This window comes from Myxocyprinus asiaticus, chromosome 22 (assembly GCF_019703515.2).
Source record: "Myxocyprinus asiaticus isolate MX2 ecotype Aquarium Trade chromosome 22, UBuf_Myxa_2, whole genome shotgun sequence".
In the NCBI taxonomy this organism is placed as follows: Eukaryota; Metazoa; Chordata; class Actinopteri; order Cypriniformes; family Catostomidae; genus Myxocyprinus; species Myxocyprinus asiaticus.
This window is the reverse complement of record NC_059365.1, coordinates 22058165-22081718: the sequence shown is the minus strand read 5'-3', so window position 1 is coordinate 22081718 and position 23554 is coordinate 22058165. Positions and strand designations below refer to the sequence as shown.

Here is a 23554-nt window from a genome sequence, read left to right as displayed (position 1 = left end):
GTGCCTCACTCTAACCTCGATTTTTGCTCTTTTTTTAAAAAAAAAAAAAAAGAAAAGGAGGGACGAGTTGAAATTATTTTTTGCTGTCGACTGAGCTTAACTTGTATTAAACCCGGAATAATCATTTAATACAATCAACACTTGAGGAAGAAATAATCACTGAATTTGCCAAGGTTTTCCAGGTTAGTAGCATAAAGTTATGTTTTAGGTGCTTAGGAACAAGTAAAGACAGCCACAAGATATAAACAAGATACCCTTATTATTAAGATTTCAAATTCTACAAGACATACTATGGCAACAAGAACAAAATTAACTGTGATTGGTCACTTTTAATGTCTGTCAGACAGACCTAACCTGACCTGCAGTTGCAGACAAACAGTGCAGTTCTTGTCCAGAATAACCAAACTGGACCAGACTTTATGCCAACTGTCAAAAGTAAGATTTAACTCTTTTTTTTTCAACACTAAATCTATATAAAAAGTGACATTTGAAAATTACTTAACCTTTAAATGCTTATTTTAACAAAATCTGAAAAGAAAAATTGACAGCTAATGTATTTGTATTTTACATTTGACACCCATAATCTTGCTACTCTGAAACCTTGATAGCGAATGGTGGTTGCATTCTCGGTGCTGTCTATTTGTTTCCCTGTGTGATGTCTTCCTCGCTAAATTGAGATGTAATCTATATTGAATAATCCCATTGTCTCTGTAGAAGTACAATGGATCTCAGTAGATCATCAGAGGTGTTAGGCTGATTTAATTAGCCATCCCAATTATATGGAGGTTGAGTCTCACAATGGAGGGAATTGTTCTCTATCTCTGTGCCCAGCCAATACTTTATCGATTACATAAGAAACAATACCTTAAAACAAATAAACCACTTGATGGAGATGGTAAAAAGAAAAGGAGAGGAGAAGTAGTGACAGTTTTTAATATCCTATTGAGTTCAAACAAAAATCTGCTTCTATCAGCGCTGGAATGATTTTGTTTAAGTAATGTACATTTAAATTTTTACATTAGATTTTGTTTGTGCATTATGCACATACAACAAACACTTTCGATCAATTTGTGTTCACAGGGAATCAAACCCATGATCTCAACAGTGATAGTACCATGCTCTACTGGTTGAGCTATACTACCGGTCAAAAGTTTTGAAACACTTGACTGAAATGTTTCTCATGATCTTCAAAATCTTTTGATCTGAAGGCGTATGCTTAAATGTTTGAAATTAGTTTTGTAGACAAAAATATAATTGTGCCACCATATTAATTTATTTAATTATAAAACTAAAATTTAATTAAAAAAATAAAATAAATAAATAAAACATTTTGAAATTGATGACTTGGACCAAATAATAAAGAAAAGCAGCCAATAAGTGCCCAACATAGATGGGAACTCCTTCAATACTGTTTAAAAAGCATCCCAGGGTGAAACCTCAAGAAGTTGGTTGAGAAAATGTCAAGAGTACATGTCTGCAAATGGGTGATTACTTTGAAGATGTTAAAATATAACACAGTTTTGATTTATTTTGGATTTTGTTTAGTCACAACATAATTTCCATAGTTCCCTATCTGTCACTCACTCGACGTTGTGTCGATGTAGTGACACTAGGAGTCACTCTTGGGAGCCCGAGACACCTCTGGTCTTTGATAAAAGGTCAATGAAAATTGGCGAGTGGTATTTGCATGCCACTCCCCCGGACATACAGGTAAAAGGAGCTGGTATGCAACCACTCCTTCAGATTTCTCTTCGGAGCCGAACGGTCATGCACACTGAGCTGAATTCCCACAACTTTTCATTCACCTCTGCTGGATCTGACGGAGCATTTCAGCGGCTTCTCCCTCCTCTGCACTGGTGCACTGCAGAGAATTCCTCTGGGCGCTTCGGCAGAAATAAAAGAGTATATTTCTCTAAAAGAGTATATATCTCTAAAAGAGCAGCACACACGGAATGTCTTTTTAAAGACGCGTCTTTTTAAATATGCCTTTCCTTTGTGTGTTATTTCTGGTTGCGCTCGTTATCTCTCGCCTTCTGATGGTCACGATCACTGTCTTTCTTGTCTAGGCACTGCTCACGCGGAGACAGCTTTCGCGGATGGGTCATGTACTCATTGCGAGAACATGTCCATGGCAACGATGCGGTCGCGGCTTACCTTCGTAAGAAAGCAAGCCACCCCAGAGGCTCCCTGCCTCGGTCCTTCTACTCACGGGTATGAGGACAGTACGGCTAGCACTGGGGGCGATTTGGGGACGCCAATGGGACCACCTCCGCCGGGTATCCCCCCACGGACCTCCCATTCCCCAGCACGCTCGTCTGCCCTGATCGGGCTTCCGTATGAGTCCGCAGGTTCGTCTCACAGCGAGTTCGACCTCTTATTCGGAGCCCGCAAAAGTGATGAGCTCTCGAGCACAGCATCGGAGAGTGGGCTCGTCCAGTTGGACGCGTCCAGTCGGACGCAGAAGCCTCAGCTGGGCTCCTCCCTTCGGGTGCAGTCGCACAGTCACAGGCTGACGCGGAGATGACGACATGCTTTCACGGGCAGCCGCGAGCATCGGGCTAAAGTGGAACCCTCCGCTCTCCCCTGAACCCTCGCGGCTCGATGATTGGTTCCTGGGCTTGCGGCGCCGCTCAAAGCCACGCCCCGCCCCCGTTCCTTTCTTCCCGGAAGTGCATGAAGAGCTGACAAGGTCGTGGGAGGCACTTTTTACAGCCCGGTCCCGATCTTTCAGCTTCCCCGCCCTCACTAGCTTCAATGGTGTGGTGGCCAAGGGCTATTCGGCAATCTCCCGGTGGATAAAGGCTTTTATATAGGCGCCCAAAGCTCCCGTCCAAGGCTTGTAGGTTTATGTCGTCTCTGACGGCCAAGGCCTATGGTGCCGCTGGACAAGCTGCCTCCGCCCTGCATGCCATGGCTCTCCTGGAAGTCTGCCAAGGCGCTAAACGAACTGCACGAGGGTAGTTCTGCCCCGGGATTGACGCAGGAGCTGCGATCGTTGACCGACCTCGCTCTCCGGGTGACGAAGGTCACGGCGCGGTCTCTCGGGCGGGCAATGTCCACCTTGGTGGTCCAGGAGCACCACCTTTGGCTCAACCTGGTCGAGATGGGAGAGGCCGACAAGGCACGGTTCCTTGCTGCCCCCATTTCCCAAGTTGGCCAGTCCGGCGACACCGAGGACTTTGCCCAGCAGTTCTCAACATTGAAGCAGCAGACGGAGTTTATCCGGCACATCCTGCCCCGGCGCGGCTCAAGATCCCGCACCCACATCCAGGTGCCTCTCTAACAGACATTTGCAGAGCAGCATGCTGGGCAACACCCAACAGTTTGCGAGGTTCTACAACCTCCGGGTGGAACCGGTTTCATCCCGGGTAGTGGCATGCAATACAAGTGCATAAGCCCGGGATAGCCAGACGGGAGTATCGCTTGCACATAGCGCCTTTCACCTCCTCTGAGCTGAAGACATGTGCCATTAATTCCCAGTAGAGTTTACAAACTATGTTCCCTGGTTGACCTCCTCTGAGCCCTGTGGCAGTCGAGTTTTCAGAGAGACTCGCTGCCGGCCCAGTACACGTGCTAACTAAAAGAGCGCTGTTCTGGGGTATGTGCTCCGCATGTGGCGGTTCCCTGTAAGGTAACACCATGCGATGTATATCTTCCGCTAATTCGTTTCCATGTTGGCAAACTGCGTCTTCCTTGGGCAGAGCACCCTCTGCCACAGTCTCCATGTTTGTATTAACTCCTCCCCCATTGGGTAGGATCTACCATGAGAATTCTCCACATGATCAGCAAGATCATGTGATGTATTTTCCACTTAAATATCCCCCCCTCTCTCTGGGCGAGGGGGACACTGGTCGGCCCAGTCGGATAATCCCCCTTTTTTTAGGGAGTGAAAAAAAAGAAGGGGAAAAGAGGCCACGACTGGGCTAGCCTGTCTCTATCTTTTGGGTAGAGACAACGGCCCTTTGGGGACTTGTCCCCAAAGGGCCGTTCGACACTCATAACTATGTTGGGGGAGGTTACGTGTCGGCCTGGTGCGCTGGCTGCGAGGCATACAGTGGTCTGCCTGTCACACACCGCCAGTTCACGTAACACAGTTCAGCCAGTTGCGGCGTTTTGTATAGGGACCCCTAGTGTCACTACATCAACACAACGTCGAGTGAGTGACAGATAGGGAACATCATGGTTACTTGCGTAACCTCCGTTCCCTGATGGTAGGAACGAGACGCTGTGTCCCTCCTGCTACAATGCTGAACTACCCGCTGAAATGTCTGGACCTTGTCTCGGCTCCTCAGCATAAAACCTGAATGAGTGGTTGCATACCAGCTCCTTTTATACCCGTATGTCCAGGGGAGTGGTATGCAAATACCACTTGCCAATTTTCATTGGCCTTTTATCAAAGACCAGAGGTATCTCGGGCTCCCAAGAGTGACCCCTAGTGTCACTACATCGACACAACGTCTCGTTCCCTCCATCAGGGAACGGAGGTTATGCAAGTAACCATGACCTTTTGATGACTTTACTATTATTCTAAAATGTGAAAAAAAAAATTATAATAAAGAATGAGTAAGTGTTTAAAAACTTTTGACCGGTAGTGTATATTAACACTCTAACATGGTACAAGATGCACGTCTCCGTAGTATGTTTTCAAAATGTAAGCATAATTCTGTTTGTAATTAGTTGATGTAATATCACATGCACATCATATACATCTGTCCCTGATGACACCACCCCACCAACAGGCACTAGAGGGTACTTGAGAGGTCGGGCCCTTTGTACTGTATGTGTGTGTCACTGTCGTTATGGGTCCCTTTTCTCTTGTACTCCAGCACCATGGACAGCGACATGCCAGATTCACATGGGCAGCAGGCAGGGTGGACCTCAACTGCAGTCACTTTGTGCGTCTCAGCTTCTAACACAAAAGCAATGCTAGCATCCCAGTCAGGTGGGTAATAAAGACGGTATCTAAAGAGAGTAACTGTCTTGCAGAAAGCAACTAAACTGTGCCAACCAGCAACATGTGACTTGCTGGCCATTATGTAAAAAAAACACACTGGATCAATTCTTCACAACCACGCCACTCAACAAGAAACAAACTTAAATCTTCACATACTTTCTATAAGTGCAACAACTAACACCCAGACCACAGGCCACTTTCTTTTCCACTCTCTCTGATTTAAAAATACAATTATTTCATGGGTTATAAATTATGAAATTGTTTCCTGCTACAGTGCTAAAAGAATAACTCTTCATTAATGCATCAAACATTTCTTCACAAAAAAAAAAAATCTCAATATATCTCAAAATATTCACTTCAGCAAGAACTATTTATATCTCAAGCTAACATGACATTCTGTATGTAAGGGATAATGAACAGTCAGCCGGTTGATATAACAAATAAACCCTGACAGGGTGATCAGGTCTTGTATCACCCTCAAGGGGTTTATTTTACGATAACAACCGGCAGGACATTATCCTGCGTATTACATGGCTACAAACCAAATAAACAAATAAATGGACATAAAATACTGATTTGCATTGAAATTATGTAATTATGTGAGAAGAAATAAATCACTGCACAGCCGAATTCCACCCCCTGTTTGCGTCAGAGTTTTGTTGGAGTTTATTTTGTGAAAATTACCATCTGACTGCTCATTATCCAGCTTATTTCAAGACTACTTGCCAAATAAATAAATAAATGAAAATTAATTTGCGTTGAATATATGTAATTATGTGAGAAGAAAGAAATCGCTGAACAGCTGATTTGCACCTATGGTTTACATCAGAGTTTGGTTGGTGTTTATTTTGTAAAAAAAAAGAAAAAAATGTCCATCTGACTGGTTAATATCCAGATTTTACAAGACTACTTGCCAAATAAATGAATACATGGACATGAAATATTGATTTGAGTTTAAATTATTTTATCAGCTTACTGATAAATTGCACAATGGTCCGAGAAGTAGGAAGATGACACGCAATACCCGGATGACCGGTCTGCAATGTCTTAATCCCCGGATGTGTGGTTGTTACTCAGAAATATTAGATCACTAGATGGCTCCACTGACCAATCAGAATTGAGTATTCCAGAGAGCCGTATAATAAATACCTCTTATTCTACTCCCTCTGATTATTAATCACCATTATAAACCATGTCCAACAGAATCATCTGACAGTATACATACTCTAATGCAATGTCAGAAATGAACTTTTGTTTATAAAAAAAAGAAATCAATTTCAGGGGCATTTTTACATTTATGAGGCTATTTTTAACCAATACGGCATGTAGTCCGGTATTGAGTACATCAAGTAATTCAATTAATTGAAACTATTTCTGAATAATTTTGGCTGTTAGCCATAAAATCTAATCAACAACACATACAAAATGGCTGAAAATGATGCACAAAATATTATAGCACCATAAATGCTCACTATAATACATTACATACAATAGTCCAGTGTCTATGCTAGATTATACAGCTCTCTACTGTCCACAGCCACATGTTTTGGAGTTGTTTGTAGCGATCTTTCACATTTTGTATATTCAAAGCTAGATCTAGTTCTTTTAATGAAAAGCTACAGTGCATTAACTACATATTCAACAACACTTACCTCTGAAACAGTGAATACAGACCAGACAGCTAGAGGTACTAAACTCATTACTAGATAAGCTTAGAAAATATACAAATGTTAGATAACAATCAAAACACATGGTAATTCACTATTAGGACAAATTTTGTTTCTACATTTCAATATCTGGGGCATTACTGCCATTTTCAGTGGGATTTTTCTCAAGAGCCCTAGTTAATTTCTGACCCTGATATTATGCATATTTAAGATGCCACGTGCATCTCAATATGTGTCCTTAAAATGCAGCCTTATTTGCACAAAGGGAGAAGCAAAGTGCTGGAGTCAGATGTGGTGTAAGGTTTGTGTTTATGTTTGATATAACCTATGGGATACACCATGACCATAGGCACTGCTGCTGCTCTCATTCCAAAACATTGACACATTAATAACACACACAGCACAATGGTTGCCATGGGAATGCAGTGTCAATCTGACCTAATTAGAATGATAGATGATGAAATATGCACCTTGACGCACAAGCTTATACTCCCACGCATACAACCACAGGATTCTGAAATAAATGCCGTATATTCAGCCTCCAATACAAGCAAACGCAGTCACAAAGGCATTTGTACAAACATATACAGACACACAAACAGGTTTTTTAAGAGAACATTGGGTTTTGTATACATAATTAATATACATAAATTATAAATGACAAACAATGTGTGCATACTGATTTTCATTTCAGGGAAGTTAAAAGTAGCAACCTCACTTAATAAAACATCCCCCTTACATACATTTATGTAGGACTTGACACCATAATCCTTAGAGAGCCACATCAACATCATTCATGCCACAAAGCACTCAACCCCCACAACCATCAAAGACAGTGAAAAGGGAAGGGTGACATGGAAGGAAAAGAGAGAGTGAGACAGAAATAGTGAGGTAAAAAGAGGGGAAGAAAGAAAGACAGATGAGCTTGAGGCAAAAAGAAAGCTGAGAAACCAAGGCCAGTGGGTCTAACAAACAAACAAAATGAACTTTTAATAATGCTGTAGCCTACAGATTCCAGCTAATCCAAGGTTGGCAAAACAAATCTGCTTTTTATTGTAGATATGACGTTTCACAGGCTATACTCCCTCGATAATAGCCTTAAAGTCAAAGTGTGCAATTTCTGCACCACCAGCAACCTAAACAAAATTGAAAAAAAAAAAAAAAAAAAATTCAAACAAGTCTCAAACCCCATCTGCCAAACTCACTCCATTGTTGGACAGTTTTGTTATGTCCGGCCTAGTTGGGCTGCTCAAACAAACAGAATGCAGTTATGTTTGGTGGCGCTATATGAGCCTTCATCTTTAAATACAGGCTTCCCGCAGTCATGGAAAATCCATCCAAGTTGTAATAAAAGTACAAGATGGCAAAATCGTAAGAAATCATACGAGTTGGCTTGTTTAACCCCTAAACCTAGCCATAAAGTCTAACCCCTTACCCAAACCAAACTTAAGCACGATTTAAATACAAAAACCACTGTTGTGTACCACGGAAGAAAGAGGAACATGAGGGTTTTTTTGTTGAGCATTCTTACAATATTTCCTAAGTTTAACTCCTTACCCAAACCCTAAACCTAAAATGATTTTAATAGGAAAATAGCTTTTGTTACCACAGAAGAAAAAGAAAACTCGCTTGAAATGAGACTGAAGGAAAGCTGAGAGGAAATCCTCCCCTTTGCAGTGATGTATAATCATTATCAATAGTCAATAACAAATATTTCCAATGATTTGTTTAGCATACTTTTCCTGCTGGAGCAAATATTTTGTTCGGGACATTTAAGATATAACACTGGATTATTCACACAAGCAAGTTCACAGACAAGTAAAAATTGCTAAATTGCTAAAAAATTTTGTTTAGAAAACTGCCTAAGTTAAAAGTAGATATATCGTTTTTAGCTATTTGGGGCTTACAGCAGCAGTGAATGAGACATTTGTATTTGATGTCTTTTGTATTTTGTAGCCCTAATATCTGTGGTATTAGGGCAACAAAATAAACTATACAATCGCATTCATGAGAATGAGAGCTTTCATTCAATACATTATTTGTCTATTTAAGTGCTATTTGAAAGACTTTTATATTCATATTCATATTTCTTCCACATGACCTCTAGGTGGCACTGATTTGCAATGCAAATGTTTTCAGGCCTTATGTTGTTATTTTATGTAACATTAATGCTGAAGTGATTGTTATTCTATGATTCTAAGCTTTCAAACAATATCCCATATGCCTGACTTACAGTATATATATTTGGAGACTTTGCTTTTAGCTTTTGAGTCTTCTATTCTTTTCAGTAAATTAGCTGAACCAATTCACAAATTAGTCTGATGATACATTAGCAAATCGGTATGAATTTTAATGATTAAAAAACAAATACTATATATTTTAAAAAGAATCCAGTAATCACAAACGATTGGAAAGGTCATGGAATAGTCATGGAAATTAATTAGTCAAAAAGTGTGGGAATAAGAACTTTCCAAATTTCAGAATTGCACAGACATAATCCTATCTTTACCACTTAATATTGTTGATGGGATTTGATTACATATAGCATTAGTATTAGTTAATGAGATTCCATCTCATTTAATAATTGTCTGGATTCTGTCACCTCTTCCATTCAACTACTCAACAACACTCTCCCAAAATAATCAAATCAGAATTTCAGAGTATGGAGCCCTCACCACATTTTAACCCTTTGAGATTGTTAAGACCCTTTACAAATGTTTATTTGAAAATGCTAGAGAAATGGTTTAATCAAATGGGGCAAAATAACAAACCATCTGATGGGTCTGAAAGCTGTCTCACTGGACATAAAGCCAGTTTTAAGTAAATCTATCATCTCTTCTGAACCACACATCCCAAGTTTAAATGGTGTTCTTGAATAATGCAGTACAGTGCCTTACCTCTGTCACTGTCGTAAAGGTAGGCAAATTTGTCCCACTTGTAGTACTCAATGAGACTCAGGAGAGGTCCTTTGATGTCTGGTCGCATCTGAATGATAAACTGCTGATTTCCATCCAGGGGAAAGCTCGGTGTGATGAAGGAGACATGAAGAGTCCCACAGAATGATGTTATTGTATTCACTGACTTCTTGTCGTAAAATCCAAAAATAGCATAAACTCCCCTTGAGAACTGTGAACAGACTGAAAAAAGAGAATCTATTAGAATCTGATAAAAAATTAAGACATTATGAGAGTCTTACAAAAATGTTTTGCAACCCTAGAATCTCATTTGTAAAAATCATTTTCTCCTTCCAATAAAGATTGCTGGAAAAATCAGAGGGGTAATAATGACACAAAGTGACAGATATTCTTCTAAATAATTGAACTAAGAAGGCTGTAACATAGCCGACCCTGTTTTGTGCACTATAAGAAGTGACTATCTGCAATTGTTACCTTAATGAGCTATTTCCACCTGATTTAACCCTTAAAGGAATATTCTGGGTTCAATACAAGTTAAGATTAATCAACAGCATTTGTGGCATAATGTTGATTACCACAAAAATTATTTCGTCTCGTCCATCCTTTTCTTCAAAAAAATTCAAAAATCGAGGTTACAGTTCATCAACGAAAGTGAATGGGGCCAAATTTTGCAGGGTTTAAAGGCATAAATGTGAAACTTATCATTTTATAAAAGCACTTACATTAATTCTTCAGTTCTGAAAAGGTTAGTAAGTGATTACAAAAAAATCATGTTTACACACATATTATTTACATGTTGTGGCTATACAGTGAGTATTTTAATGTTTACGGATTGGCCTCATTCATTTCAATAGTAAGTGCCTCACTGGAACCCAGATTTGTGCTTTTTCTTAAAGAAAAAGAGGGATGAGGAAAATTTAATTTTAGTGCTAATCAACATTTCACAAATGTTGTTCATTAAGCTTAACTTGTACTGAACCCGGAATATTCCTTTTAATTCGTTTTGTTGGTGTACCTGATGTAGTCAGGTTGATTTAATGATGTTAAAGTATGTAATTTCTGCATCATCAGCACCACCGAATGTAATTGCAAAAATAAACAATGATTACAAAACAACTTTCCGAATACACCCCTCATCTGCTGTTGTTCAAACAGAGTGATAGTCCTGCCCCAACGCCATTGGATGAGTAACATTGTTGGTTGGGGTCTAAGCAGATTGCTCAAAACAAACACAGGAATTCTTATAGTGCCACAGAGACATAGTGTTTACAGTTTTCGAGAAAATTAATCTAGGAATGGTTTACTCATAGTTGTCTTTGCATATTAAGCTGGGATAGGATAAAGTATCTGAATTCTGAAAAAGTGACATACTTCAGCTTTAAATAATATTTTTGACTTGAATCAAATCAGTTACAGTAATTTACATAGATGTTAAGCACATTTTTGGGTTCAGCAATATAGCACACAAGTTTTTATTTTTGTGTATCATTCATCTACAAATTTATTGGAAGCAAAACCTGAAAGATTGACTAGAAATGTATTTCTAATTAAATGGTTAAATACATTAATAATTAAAACAGCACAGGTAAACACTTATATTACATCTACTTCTGAGCCACTAAATTTTACATTTTGTCTAATGGACTGATGAAAGTAGTTCTACATCTGTGCACTGTAGTTTTTTTGAATGATGTGGAGTCAGCAGAAGTAAGAGAAGAAGATTATTTATCTTAGGGATAGCATAATCAAACTTTCTGATGAAGTATCCATTCAATCAGTGGAACTCTGAGTTATAGTGACTAGCTATACAGCATGTATCAGCATTTATGACTGCTAAAGACTTTAAATTGGTAAATTAAAATGATTAAAGATGGTTGGTTAAAACTTAACGAGCCATGGTTTGTCACACCTTGCACCTCATCATGGCAGCCATAAAGTCTCAGAGTATAGTAATGTGGAACATTGTTCCAATGGATTGTAAGCACTGCGTGTCCTTATGTTTCAAAATACATAGCATTCCTGGGCCACCTCTATAACAATGACCATCTGGCTCTGAGCCTCTGGATTTTTCTCCTGCATGGACCCTTCCCCCACTTCCTCCATCCACGACAACAGCTCTATTTTCGTTACCAACCCCAACATGAACTGTCACTATTTCCCAGGACACTTTTCTGCCTGTCACCTCCATGTTTTATACAATGGAAGCCTCTCCATGGCATGTGACAGCTATACCATTGGATTCATCTTCATTCGTTGCCTCAACGCTCTTCAACAAAAGTACGCAGCTGGTCCTAGACTTGTCCTTAATGAGTATGGAAGGTTTCTCTGCACTATTAGTCAAGAAAACTGGGTGAAGAAGCACAGTTCTAAACCACTTATTAAAACATTCTTATCTCAAACCAGTTTCCACCTTTTCTATTGATTTGGCAATCAAAGGGTCAATAAAAGGTCAGGTCATCTGTTGGGTCAGGTCATTTGATGAATCAACATGATGTGCCACCTGCCCACATTTTCATTCTGATTTACATTAGGTAGCCTAGCTTGGTCACTACTGATGCAAGCAAAGTTGCAACCAGTCTTGCCAATTTATAGGTAAAGTGTGAGTATTTATTTAATGTTAAAAATACATTCTCTGGGGGCCTGGGAAGCTCAGCAAGTAAAGACACTGACTAACACACCTGGAGTCGCAAGTTCGAATCCAGGGCGTGCTGAGTGACTCCAGTCAGGCTTCCGAAGCAACCAATTGGCCCGGTTGCTAGGGTGGGTAGAGTCACGTTGGATTAACCTCCTCATGGTCGCTATAATGTGTGGTTCTCGCTTTCGGTGGGGCGCGTGGTGAGTTGTGTGTGAATGCCGTGGAGAATAACGTGAGCCTCCACATGCGCTAGGTCTCTGGGGTAATGCACTCAACAAGCCACGTGATAAGATGCATGGATTGACGGTCTCCGACACGGAGACAACTTAGATTCGTCCTCCACCACCCGGATTGAGACGAGTCACTACACCGCCACGAGGACTTAGAGCACATTGGGAATTGGGCATTACAAATTGAGGAGAAAAGGGGAGAAAATCTGCCCCCAAAAAATAATAAATACATTCTCTTATCCCAGCCTAACAATCAGAGGCAATTATTAGCAGAGACTAAAAATGAAATGTTTTTCATTTCGGTTCATTCTGAGCAAAAACTATATTTTTTAGTTCCGGTTCAATGGTTCTGCAGCCTGCTTTCCAAATGATTGCTGGTTAGAATAAAATAAAAGAATGGTTAATAACGTTCTTTTTAAAATGTCAGTACTCTGTGCTAAGGGGTGTGTGAAATACCAATTGGAGCATTGCCAGATCTCACAAGAGAAACAAACAACTTGGTCTGGAAAAACAAGCCCAAAAATAAGCCACTTGCCTCATCAAAATAAACAAAAAAATACAGATTTATCAGAACAGAAATCATAACAAGATTACAGTTAATTAACAGTAAAATTTAAATTAAAGATCTGCTTCTGAGTCAAAACCCAGCAGCATCAAATCTGTTTTAATGCATCATATTTAATAATAATACCATAAGACTTGGAAACAACTGAGAAAAGTACTTTAATGTTTTAATGTAATAATGTTTTCCTTGTATCTGAATTAGCAGTGCATGTATATGTAGTAATCATCCATAGTTGTTAAAAAGGTCTTCATTCACAGAATACGACATCCACAACAGGCAATTAGGCAAAGAAATGTGTGATGCAGCAGTATCCTTCAGGTTTAAAGCACATGTTTAAATCAAATCAAATCAAATCCCTTTATTGTCACTCAACTATATACAAAAGTGCAACAGTGGGTGAAAGTCTTGGGTGCGGTTCCAAGCAACATAGCAGTACGACAATTACAATAAACATCTGATTTACACATAACACAGTTTACACATATGTTACACAACACAATATACACCTAATAATATACAATATACAGTATACACAAAATAAGAAGACTGTATACCATTGACATTCAGCTGTCGGTTGATAGTCAGTTGCCAGTGTGTTATTAAGAGAATGTGAGTCCAGTCTGAGGCTAATCAAGTGCAGTGCTGATATATGTATCGTGATTGATCAAGAGTTCAAAAGTCTGATTGATTGGGGGAAGAGGCTGTCATGAAGTCAGCTGGTGCGGGTCCTGACGCTGTGATACCGCCTGCCTGATGGTAGCAGTGAGAGCAACCCATGGCTCGGGTGGCTGGAGTCTCTGTGTACCCTTCGAGCTTTTTTCACACACCGCCTGGTATAGATGTCCTGGAGGGAGGGAAGCTCTCCTCCGATGATGTGTCTGGCAGTTCGCATCACCCTTTGCAGGGCTTTGCGGTTGAGGCAGTGTTGCCGTACCAGGCAGTGATGCAACCAGTTAGGATGCTCTCTACAGTGCTGGTGTAGAACTGTGTGAGGATGTGGTGGTTCATTCCAAACGTCCTCATCCATCTCAGGAAGAAGAGGCATTGGTGAGCCTTCTTCATAACAGCCTCAGTGTGGACCATGTGAGTTCCTCAGTGATGTGGACACCAAGGAACTTGAAGCTGCTGACTCTCTCCACCGGTGCTTCATTGATGGTGATGGGGCTGTGTTCTCTGTCTTTTCTCCTAAAGTCCACCACAAGCTCCTTGGTCTTGCTGACGTTAAGGGAGAGGTTGTGCTCCTGACGCCAGTGTGTCAGAGTGTGCACCTCCTCTCTGTAGGCTGTTTCATCATTGTCAGTGATCAGACCTACCATTGTCGTATCATCAGCAAACTTGATGGCATTGTGTTGCCACACAGTCATGTGTGTACAAGGGATACAGGAGTGGGCTGAGAACACAGCCCTGCGGGGCTCCAGTGTTGAGGGTCAGTGATAAGGAGATGTTGCTGGCCATTCTAACCATCTGGCATCTGCTTGGCAGGAAGTCCAGGATCCAGCTGCACAGTGAGCTGTTTCAGCCCAGAGCCCGGAGTTTCACATCAAGCTTGGAGGGCACTATGGTGTTGAATGCTGAGCTGTAGTCTACAAACAGCATTCTCACATATGTGTTCCTTTTTTCCAGGTGGGAGAGAGCAGTGTGTAGTGTAGATGCAATGGCATCATTAGTGGAGCGGTTGTTGCGGTATGCAAACTGTAGTGAGTCCAGTGAGGTGGGCAACACAGAGCAGATGTAATCTCTGATTAGTCTCTCAAAGCATTTGCTGATTATGGGGGTCAGAGCAACAGGACGCCAGTCATTTAAGCAAGTGATTTTGGATTGCTTTGGTACAGGCACAATGGTGGACGTTTTAAAGCATGTGAGGACCACAGACAAGGAGAGGGAAAGGTTGAAAATGTCCACAAAAACACCAGCCAGTTGGTTTGCGCATGCTCTGATGACACAGCCCGGAATGCCTTCTGGACCCGCGGCTTTACGGGTATTCACCCAACGGAAGGATCGGGTTACATCCGCTACAGAGTGTGAACTAACCTCTGTAGCTTCGGCTCCGAGAGCTCTCTCCGCAAGGGTGGTGTTATTTCCCTTGAAATGAGCAGAAAAAAAGTATTTAGCTCATCCGGGAGAGAGGCAGCGGTGTTCACGGTGGGGTTTTTATTCCCTTTGAAGTCTGTGATGATATTAATTCCCTGCCACATGCTTCTAGAGTCTGTGGTGTTGAACTGTCCTTCAATCTTTTCCCTCTACTGGCGTTTGGCTGCTCTGATTGTTTTGCGGAGGGCATAACTGGCTTGTTTATTCTTCTCCGCGTTCCCGGAATTAAAAGCGGAGGTCCGCGCATTAAGTGCCGCATGAACATCGCTATTAATCCATGGTTTTAGGTTCGGGTAGATCCGTATGATTTTGGTTGGTACAATATCCTCTATGCACTTCCTGATGAAACACGTTACACTATCAGTGTAGATCTTGATGTCATCATCAGAGGCGGACCGGAACATCTCCCAGTCCGCGTGATCAAAACAGTCTTGTAGCATAGAATCTGATTGGTCCGACCAGCACTGGATCGTTCGGAGGGCAGTTGCTTCCTGTTTCAGTTTCTGCCTGTATCCCGCCCACGGCGGTAGAGCACAGGCAGACGCTGAGATGGCAGCCGTGCTTGCCCAGGCATCTGCGAATATCGGGCTGAAGTGGAACCCTCCACCCTGCCCTGAGCGTTCGTGGTTGGATGATTTGTTTCTGGGCTCGGAGCGCGACTCACGGCCGCACACCGCCCCTGTGCCTTTCTTCCCGAAAGTGCATGAGGAGCTAACGAAGTCATGGAAGGCACATTTTACTGCCCGTACACACTTCGCAGGCTCGTCCACCCTAACTACCCTCGCACCTGCTCTGACTTGCCGCGAACCACCCTCCCTGGCGCGATAAATCCAGTCGTCCCTTGGTGCTGCTGGCACGGAGCCTGGATGCCTGGTTAGTGCTCTCCAGCACCTCGCGGTGGCTCATCAGGACGATTCGTCTCGGTTATGCGATCCAGTTCGCCAGACGCCAGCCCAGGTTCAGTGGCATCCTCTCCACCTCGGTGCGGGGCGAGGGGGCCTCCGTCCTCCTGGCCCCGCTAAGGGAGAAGGGCATACGCATTCTCAATTATCTCAATGACTGGCTAATTCTAGCTCACTCGCGAGATCTATTGTGTGCGAACAGGGACCTTGTGCTTCAGCACCTCGACTGACTCGGCTTCAGGTCAACTGGGAGAAGAGCAAGCTCTCCCCTGTGCAGAGCATCTCTTTTCTCGTTATGAAGAGTGGGCTCAGTCACTCTCATGGCACGTCTTACGACCGAGTGTGCACAGTCAGTGCTGACCTGCCTGAAAAGCTTCAGGCAGAAGGAAGTGGCACCAGTGAAACAATTTCAGAGGCTCCTGGGGCATATGGCATCCTCGGCGGCGGTTCTCCCCCTCGGGTTGATGTATATGAGGCCGCTTCAGCACTGGCTACAGACTTGAACCCTGTGGTGGGCATGGTGCCATGGCACCCAGCGTGTGACTATCATGCCACAGTGCCATCAGACTTTCAGCCCTTGGTTGTACCTAGCATTTCTACCGGCGGGCGTTCTCTTAGAGCAGGTCTCAAGGCACGTTGTGGTCACAACAGACACCTCGAACTTGGGCTGGGGCACCGTGTGCAATGGGCAAGCAGTATCGGGGATCTGGACAGGGCCCCGACTCCAATGTCACATCAACTGCTTAGAGTTGCTGGCAGTATTGCTGTCCCTGCAGAGGCTTCGGCCATTGATTCAGGGCAAGCATGTGTTGATCCGAACCGACAACACAGCAACCATGGCGTACATAAACCGTCAAGGCGGCATACGCTCACGTCGCATGTCGCAACTCACCTGCCGCCTCCTCCTTTGGAGTTAGCAGACTCCACCCCCACGTAGTCCAGCTGATTTGGGAGAGATTCGGGGAGGCACAGGTAGACCTGTTCGCCTTCCGAGAGTCCTCTCACTGCCCCCTTTGATACTTCCTGTCTGAGGCTCCCCTCAGCGGGGGATGCCTTGGTGCACAGCTGGTCTCGGGGGCTACGCAAGTATGCGTTTCCTCCAGTGAGCCTCATTGCACAGACGCTGTGCAATGTCAGGGAGGATGGGCAGCAAGTCCTGTTCATTACGCCATACTGGCCCAACCGGACTTGGTTCTCAGATCTAATGATCCTGGCAGTAGCCCCTCCTGGGCACATTCCCCCATGGCAGGACCTTCTCACTCAGGGGCAGGGCATCCTCTGGAACTGTGTTGCCATGTCTGGCTCCTGGATGGGACGCGAAAGACCTAGTGGACATTCCGCCAACGGTGGTAAATACGATCACTCAGGCCAGAGCCCCTTCTACGAGGCAGCTGTATGCCTTGAAGTGGCGTCTCTTTGCGAACTGGTGTTAAGAAGACCCACAGAGGTGCGCGGTAGGGTCTGTGCTGTCTTTCCTACAGGAAGGGCTGGAGAGATGGCTGTCCATGGGAGACCTTCACGACAGCACAACCTGATCACCAGGTTCCTCAAAGGCGCGAGGAGGTTGAATCCTCCTAGACTGCACCTGATTCCCTCTTGGGATCTCTCTGTGGTCCTACCTGCCCTACAGAGAGCCCCCTTTGAGCCCCTGGAGCAGGCTGAGCTCAGCATATTTTCACTGAAGATGGCCCTCCTGGTGGCGCTCACTTCCATCAAGAGGGTGGGGGACCTACAGGCACTCTCTGTCACCAGCGAATGCCTGGAGTACGGTTACGTGCCCAAAGTTCCCACCACTCCCTTTCGGAACCAGGTGGTGAACCTGCAAACGCTCCCTGTGCATCTATCTGGACCACACGTAGAGCTTCAGATGCTCAGAGCAGCTCTTTGTCTGCTTTGGAGGGCAGCAGAAGGGGAAAGCTGTCTCCAAATAGAGATTGGTCCATTGGATTGTGGATGCCATTTCCTTGGTTTAACAGTCACAAGACGTGCCCCTTGGGAGTTCGGGTGCACTCCACTAGAGGTGTTGCGTCCTCTTGGGCACTGGCAAGGGGGGCCTCTCTAGCAGACATATGCAGAGCTGCGGGTTGGGCTACACCCAATACCTTTGCAAGGTTTTACAACCTACGCATAGAACTGGTTTCGTCCCGAGTGTTACAGGGTAACAGCAGATAGGCCGGGCAGCCTGTTGGGTGTACCGCTTGCATTTACGCCTTTCCCCTTTTTCAAGGTGATAATGTGCACTATTTTGTCCACAACAGTTCCCCGTAACTGGTGAACCCTGGACACCTCTTTAAGTCTTAAGCACTGTTCGGTGATGAACTTGGCGGAGGAGTGACGCCACCAGACCCAGTACTCGTGGTATGCCCCTTTTCAGGTGAGCCCATGTACTAAGGCTCAGTGCTCCATACGTGGTGATTCCCCTCTGGGTAATCCCATGTGACATGTTTCCACTGTTCTGTTTCAGGTGAACCCAGTGTTTCCCCTCATCAGAGCTTCACTCTGCTTTGGCCACTGTTGCTGTGTATCCTCTCCGTAGGTAGGGTCCTCCTGGTGGCATCATTCCATATGTGAACTTCCCCGTTGGTAAGTCCATGTGAGGTATTCTCCAATGTTAACCTCCCTCCGGTAGGATGTGGTCTCCGTAGTGCCCTCCCTCCTGGAGAGGGAAGAGCACTTCCCAGCATTATTCCAGAAGGTGCTCGGCGGGAAATTGCTTAACAGTAAATATTAGGAAAGGCCACTGCCTGTAGCCTCCTTGAGTAAGTGCCTCCTCCCCCTTTAACAGGACTAGGAGATGCCTTACCTAACTTGCTGGAAGGTCACGACGTGGTCGAGCGCTCGCTACGAGGCACGCAGTAGCTTGCCTGTGTCCACTATTCCATACCTCGTGACAAGGTTCAGTGCCTGCGGCATTTCCTATAGGAACCCCAACTGTCACTACATCGACACAACGTCGAGTGAGTGACAGACAAGGAATGACTAGGTTACTAGTGTAACCTAGTCCCTCCTGCTGCGGTGCTGAACCGGCCGCTGACATGGCCAGGACTCTCTATCGGCTCCTCAGCATAAATCTGAATGAGTGGTGCACGCCATCTCCTTTTATACCCGTATGTCTGGGGCGGTGAGTGGCATGCAAATTCCACTCGCCAGTTCTCATTGGCCTTTTCTATTTTAAGCAAAGGTGATTGGGGCTCTCAAGATCGAACCCCTAGTGTCACTACATCGACACAACGTCTCATTCCCTCCATCAGGGAACAGAGGTTACACTAGTAACATAGACATCTCTTTCAGGCAGGCTATGAAGGCAGAACATGCATCTTCTTTGAATTAGTTTCTTTCTTCATGCACCTCTTTTCTATATGTAGTGTCAAACCATATGAATTTCACAGTCTGTTTGTCACACTATGTGCTATGCAATAGCAAATGAACACACACTTTAGACTTTTCATTTAAAATGTGTGTATGGCCCAATCACCCAAGTGTGGAAGAACAGCAAATGTACGTCTTATTAAAGTCTTTTAATCAAGAGCATAGCCAGCACCACATACAGAGAGAGAATGAGAGACTCATGAAGCCCATTAATGACACTGTCACATATGACTGCTTTTCAATGGCACAGAGTCATTAGCATGTGTGTGTGTGGATAAATTACTTCATGTTGTTAATAACTAATGTTTCAAAAAGTTCAACTTATTTATTATTATTATCATTTATTTATTTATTTATTTATTTTGTCATTATTACTTTTAATTGTGCAAACACAAAGTGACTGATCTGTCTTTGAAGATATACTGTATACTGAGTTTCTGTCTTAAAACTTTGCTCTTGTATACAAAATCAAATATACAAGTCCATCTTCTTTTAAGTAAATGTGCAGTTTTGGGACAACTAAATCTTCTGATTAATTAAAGACAAAATAATTAAAAATACCAGGTAATGCAGGTGCATCATGCATCTGTTTTTTTATTTTTTTTAATTTTATGTAAAAAAGTCACATTTCGAGTGACATGAGGGTAGGTACCTAGATGAATACATTATTTTCATTTTAAAGCAAGTGATCGGCAGATGGTGCGACTTGACTGGACGGACCAAATTCAGACATGAGGTGATTCTGCCAAGTTTTTTATTTATTTTTTCTTCTTCGTTTTACTCAAAAAATTGAAAGCATGCATCTGAGGGGTGCATTGGATAAACATGACAAGTCAAAGCACAAATATCGCTGGGTTTGGAAGGGGAATTTTTTTTTTTTTCTAATACTCCCAAGGCACAAGTAAATATTACAAAATAGCTGATTTTTTGTAAACAAAACCTAGTTCGATCTTAAATGCCCAAGCATTGGACATAGTTGTCAGTGTGTCCTCTTTATGATGCTCCAAATCCCAGATATAGCTCTATTTGGGCAAGTACTGGCTCACTAGGCCTGGCCATAGTGCTGATATTAAATGTGTCCTCGTGTAATGAAAGCTAGGTAACCTTCAGAGAGAGCGAGAGACGAGAGAGAAAAACGCCTGTGGTGGTATATTTAGCTGTCCTCATTAGCTGGCCTTATTTTCTTGCAACTGACACATTCTGTTCTATTCCCTGGAACTGTGATCAAGTCCCCTTGCTTTCAAATTGTGTTCCTTCGTGGACTTGTAAGCTGGCTGGTACATTGGTGATATGTACATAATAGTATGCACTATAGTGAGTGCACTATTTACACATAATTTTCCAGCTCCCCGGGCCCCACTCATCTATGACCATTTGTTAAAAAACAACAACATTATAAGTATTGTAGATTACTATAACTAAATAAAAGCAAAGGCAATTTACACAGAGTAAATAGTGGTAAATACTATTTAAAATGGACTGTATATACTAGTATACACTATTTGCAATTTGTCTAACAAGATATACTATTACAAAGTAGCACATAATATAATAACAAGTGTGGCCACCTGATGCAAATAGTCACGCCAGTATATACTGCAAAGCAAAAATCACTTGTGCAAACAAACATACAGCTATGTATTTCATACACATAAATTGTGAATGTACATACTGTATACGCAAGTGCCACACAAGAGCACTATACTCTGCCTCAATCACCATTATAATTTCTATTTGTGTTTATTTACTCATCTCATGTTTGTTTTGTTTTTTATACTGACTCAGGGAGCACCGTAAATAAAAGTAAATGTTGAATTGTTAGCATGATAATTTCTTCTGTTCCTGCTCCCCTGCTATGTTTTATATAGCAACATATTCAGCCCTTATCACTGGCTTCATAGAGTTTGTGCTGTTAGCAAACAGCATTGTGATATTCCTTCATATAGTTGAACTTATGAGCACAACATTACTCTGTCACTTTTCAAGGTATGTTGTGCTAAGGGTATGACTGGTGAAATGGCTTTTTGGTCATGTTTAATAGGTTCTGACTGTTATGGTCTGGCTCTGTTTGTATTTAAGTCTGTATGTGTCTATGTGGGTAAAAGCACATTTATCTGAGCAGACATGACTGGGCGAACACATTCCTGCCATTCTGTTAAGAGGAGCATTGTGGGATGGATGTGGTTCTCACAGTCTCTTCCTGCAGCTGCTCCATTGAAGCACAGAGAGCCTCAGTCCCCCTGCAGTCCTCTTGTTTACAGAGGACCGGATAGAAAAAAAAAAAAAAAAAAAAAAAAAAGATAGGGGGACTGCAACCAGACAAAGGCCTGACCTATGAGGCCTGACCTAAAAAAAAAAAGATTTTTTGCCCCCATATAATCACTACACCAATCATGGGTTGATTCCCCAGAAAAGGACAGGCAATTGATTCCAAAAAGAATAAATTATTCGATTCTGGGGCGTTGGGAATCGACTCGGGGGTATTGACTCATGTGCGTGATATGAGTTAATGTGCGTGCTACGAGTTGTTGTTGTTTTTATCACTAAACAACTACAAATTCCAGAAGGCTTAACAGCACTAATTTAAATTACAAAAGGATTATAAAATGACTGCAGCTAAATGATCAACATTTCCAGACTGATTTTGTAGTCAGCCAGCCATCAGTAAATTCACTCCTTTTGTTCATCTATATGAAGCAATCGCACAAAGCCCTTCAATACATCACACAGCTGCTTCCCAGACCGATATAGTCTGCTGGTGTTTTACTTTGGAATAAACAAAAAATCAAGTAAAATGCCAAATTTGAGACAGAAAATGTGCATACAATTACAACTTCACTGATGCATCAACACCTGTCTGCAACCAAGGGATGGGTGAGGAGGATCAAGTAACAATGTGTTAGCTCCCTAATTTATATAAATAAATCGGTAGGTTAAAGTTTAAGTGATCAATAAACTGCACACATAAAACGAGAAAGCTTCTCTCAGTCTAGTACTCGACATTTTAACAGTAGGCTATGTTTCAAACTTTTGTATTATTATTTTTTTTATTATTAGCCTACATTTTACATTTTATGAAATAATCCAGATTTACAAGAATTATTATTATTTTTATTTTTTTTACTATTTTTATTTTTTTTTTTAAATATAAATAAAGAGTATTGTTTTGACATTTTATTCAGTGACAAAAAAAATAGTGGACAATTGCATACTATTATAAACCTCTTTCTAAACAAGAATGTGATAACAGGCAATTTCATCTATAGGCCCATATTTATTTTTTAGAATAGACTTATTACAGTAATTGAAAATGTCAAGATCTTTTGTCATTCATGCTATGTCATAAACAGTGCAAAGAACACTTATAGTGTGCTGTTTATTAAGAGATTTAGCTTCAATTCCCTTTTTTTATCAAAAAAGAATGTAGAAAATTTGTCTAGAATCAACTCTTGGAATTTATTTAATCGATTCTGAGACCAGGAATCTGAATCGGAGTCAATTCTAAAATTTCTGGATTCAAACAGGCCTACAGAAAAGTGTTGTCACTGTGGCACTTTGGTGCTATCAAATCATTGCTCTGTTTGTTTAAGAATCCTGATCTGCCTTACATAGCAACACTGGCTGAACCAATTGCATGACCTGGGGGTGGGACTATGTGTTTGGTGACCAATGGAAGATTGAGGGTGTGTTTGGGTATTTTTTATTTTATTTTATTTTTTACGGTTTGGTGATGCTACAGAAATTACACACTTCACTTTTAACAGGGGATCTTCTAACATATTGATCTTACTGTAAATTCGGCAACAGTAGATCAAAATTTTGTGCTGAAATCGGTCTGTGCCTATTGAAATTCAAACCACTGCCCCCAGTGGCCGAAGCTGGAAGGTTTGTTAAAAGTATGGACATGTGTGAGCTCCAGTTTCCAGTTGAAATCTCCACAGAGTGGTGCCAAAAGCGAGTTATATTTTTAGATGTAAATGATGTAATGCAGTCATGGTGTAAAGATTTAATTTTAGAGCGAATTTTAGAAACCCTCAAATCATGCTCACCGTCGTTTACGTAAACACGATCACTTCCTGGTTTCCATGGAAGAACCTGTGTCGGTAGGACCACATGGAAAGGTAAACACTTTTGAATTGATGCAAAGACATCTGATGCAACATCCCATCCTCCGTTCTCCTCTTTCTCCCCTCTCTCCAAGACTGAGGTCTCCAAAGTGCTTTTTT

The 23554-nt window shown here is 42.2% G+C and overlaps 1 protein-coding gene across 8 annotated transcripts in view; it reads right to left on the bottom strand.

Annotated features, from left to right (window-relative positions):
- The window catches only part of LOC127412902 (glutamate receptor 2), a 79533-nt gene that overhangs the window by 35101 nt on the left and 20878 nt on the right, over positions 1-23554 (bottom strand). For all 8 annotated transcript variants that reach the window (XR_007892502.1, XR_007892503.1, XM_051649613.1 and 5 more), the window contains exon 3: positions 9519-9758. Coding sequence is in view for 6 of the 8 variants with exons in the window: in XM_051649613.1 (XP_051505573.1) it covers positions 9519-9758 (240 nt within the window). In the remaining 2 variants the exon portion in view is untranslated. The remainder of the gene's footprint in view (positions 1-9518; positions 9759-23554) is intronic.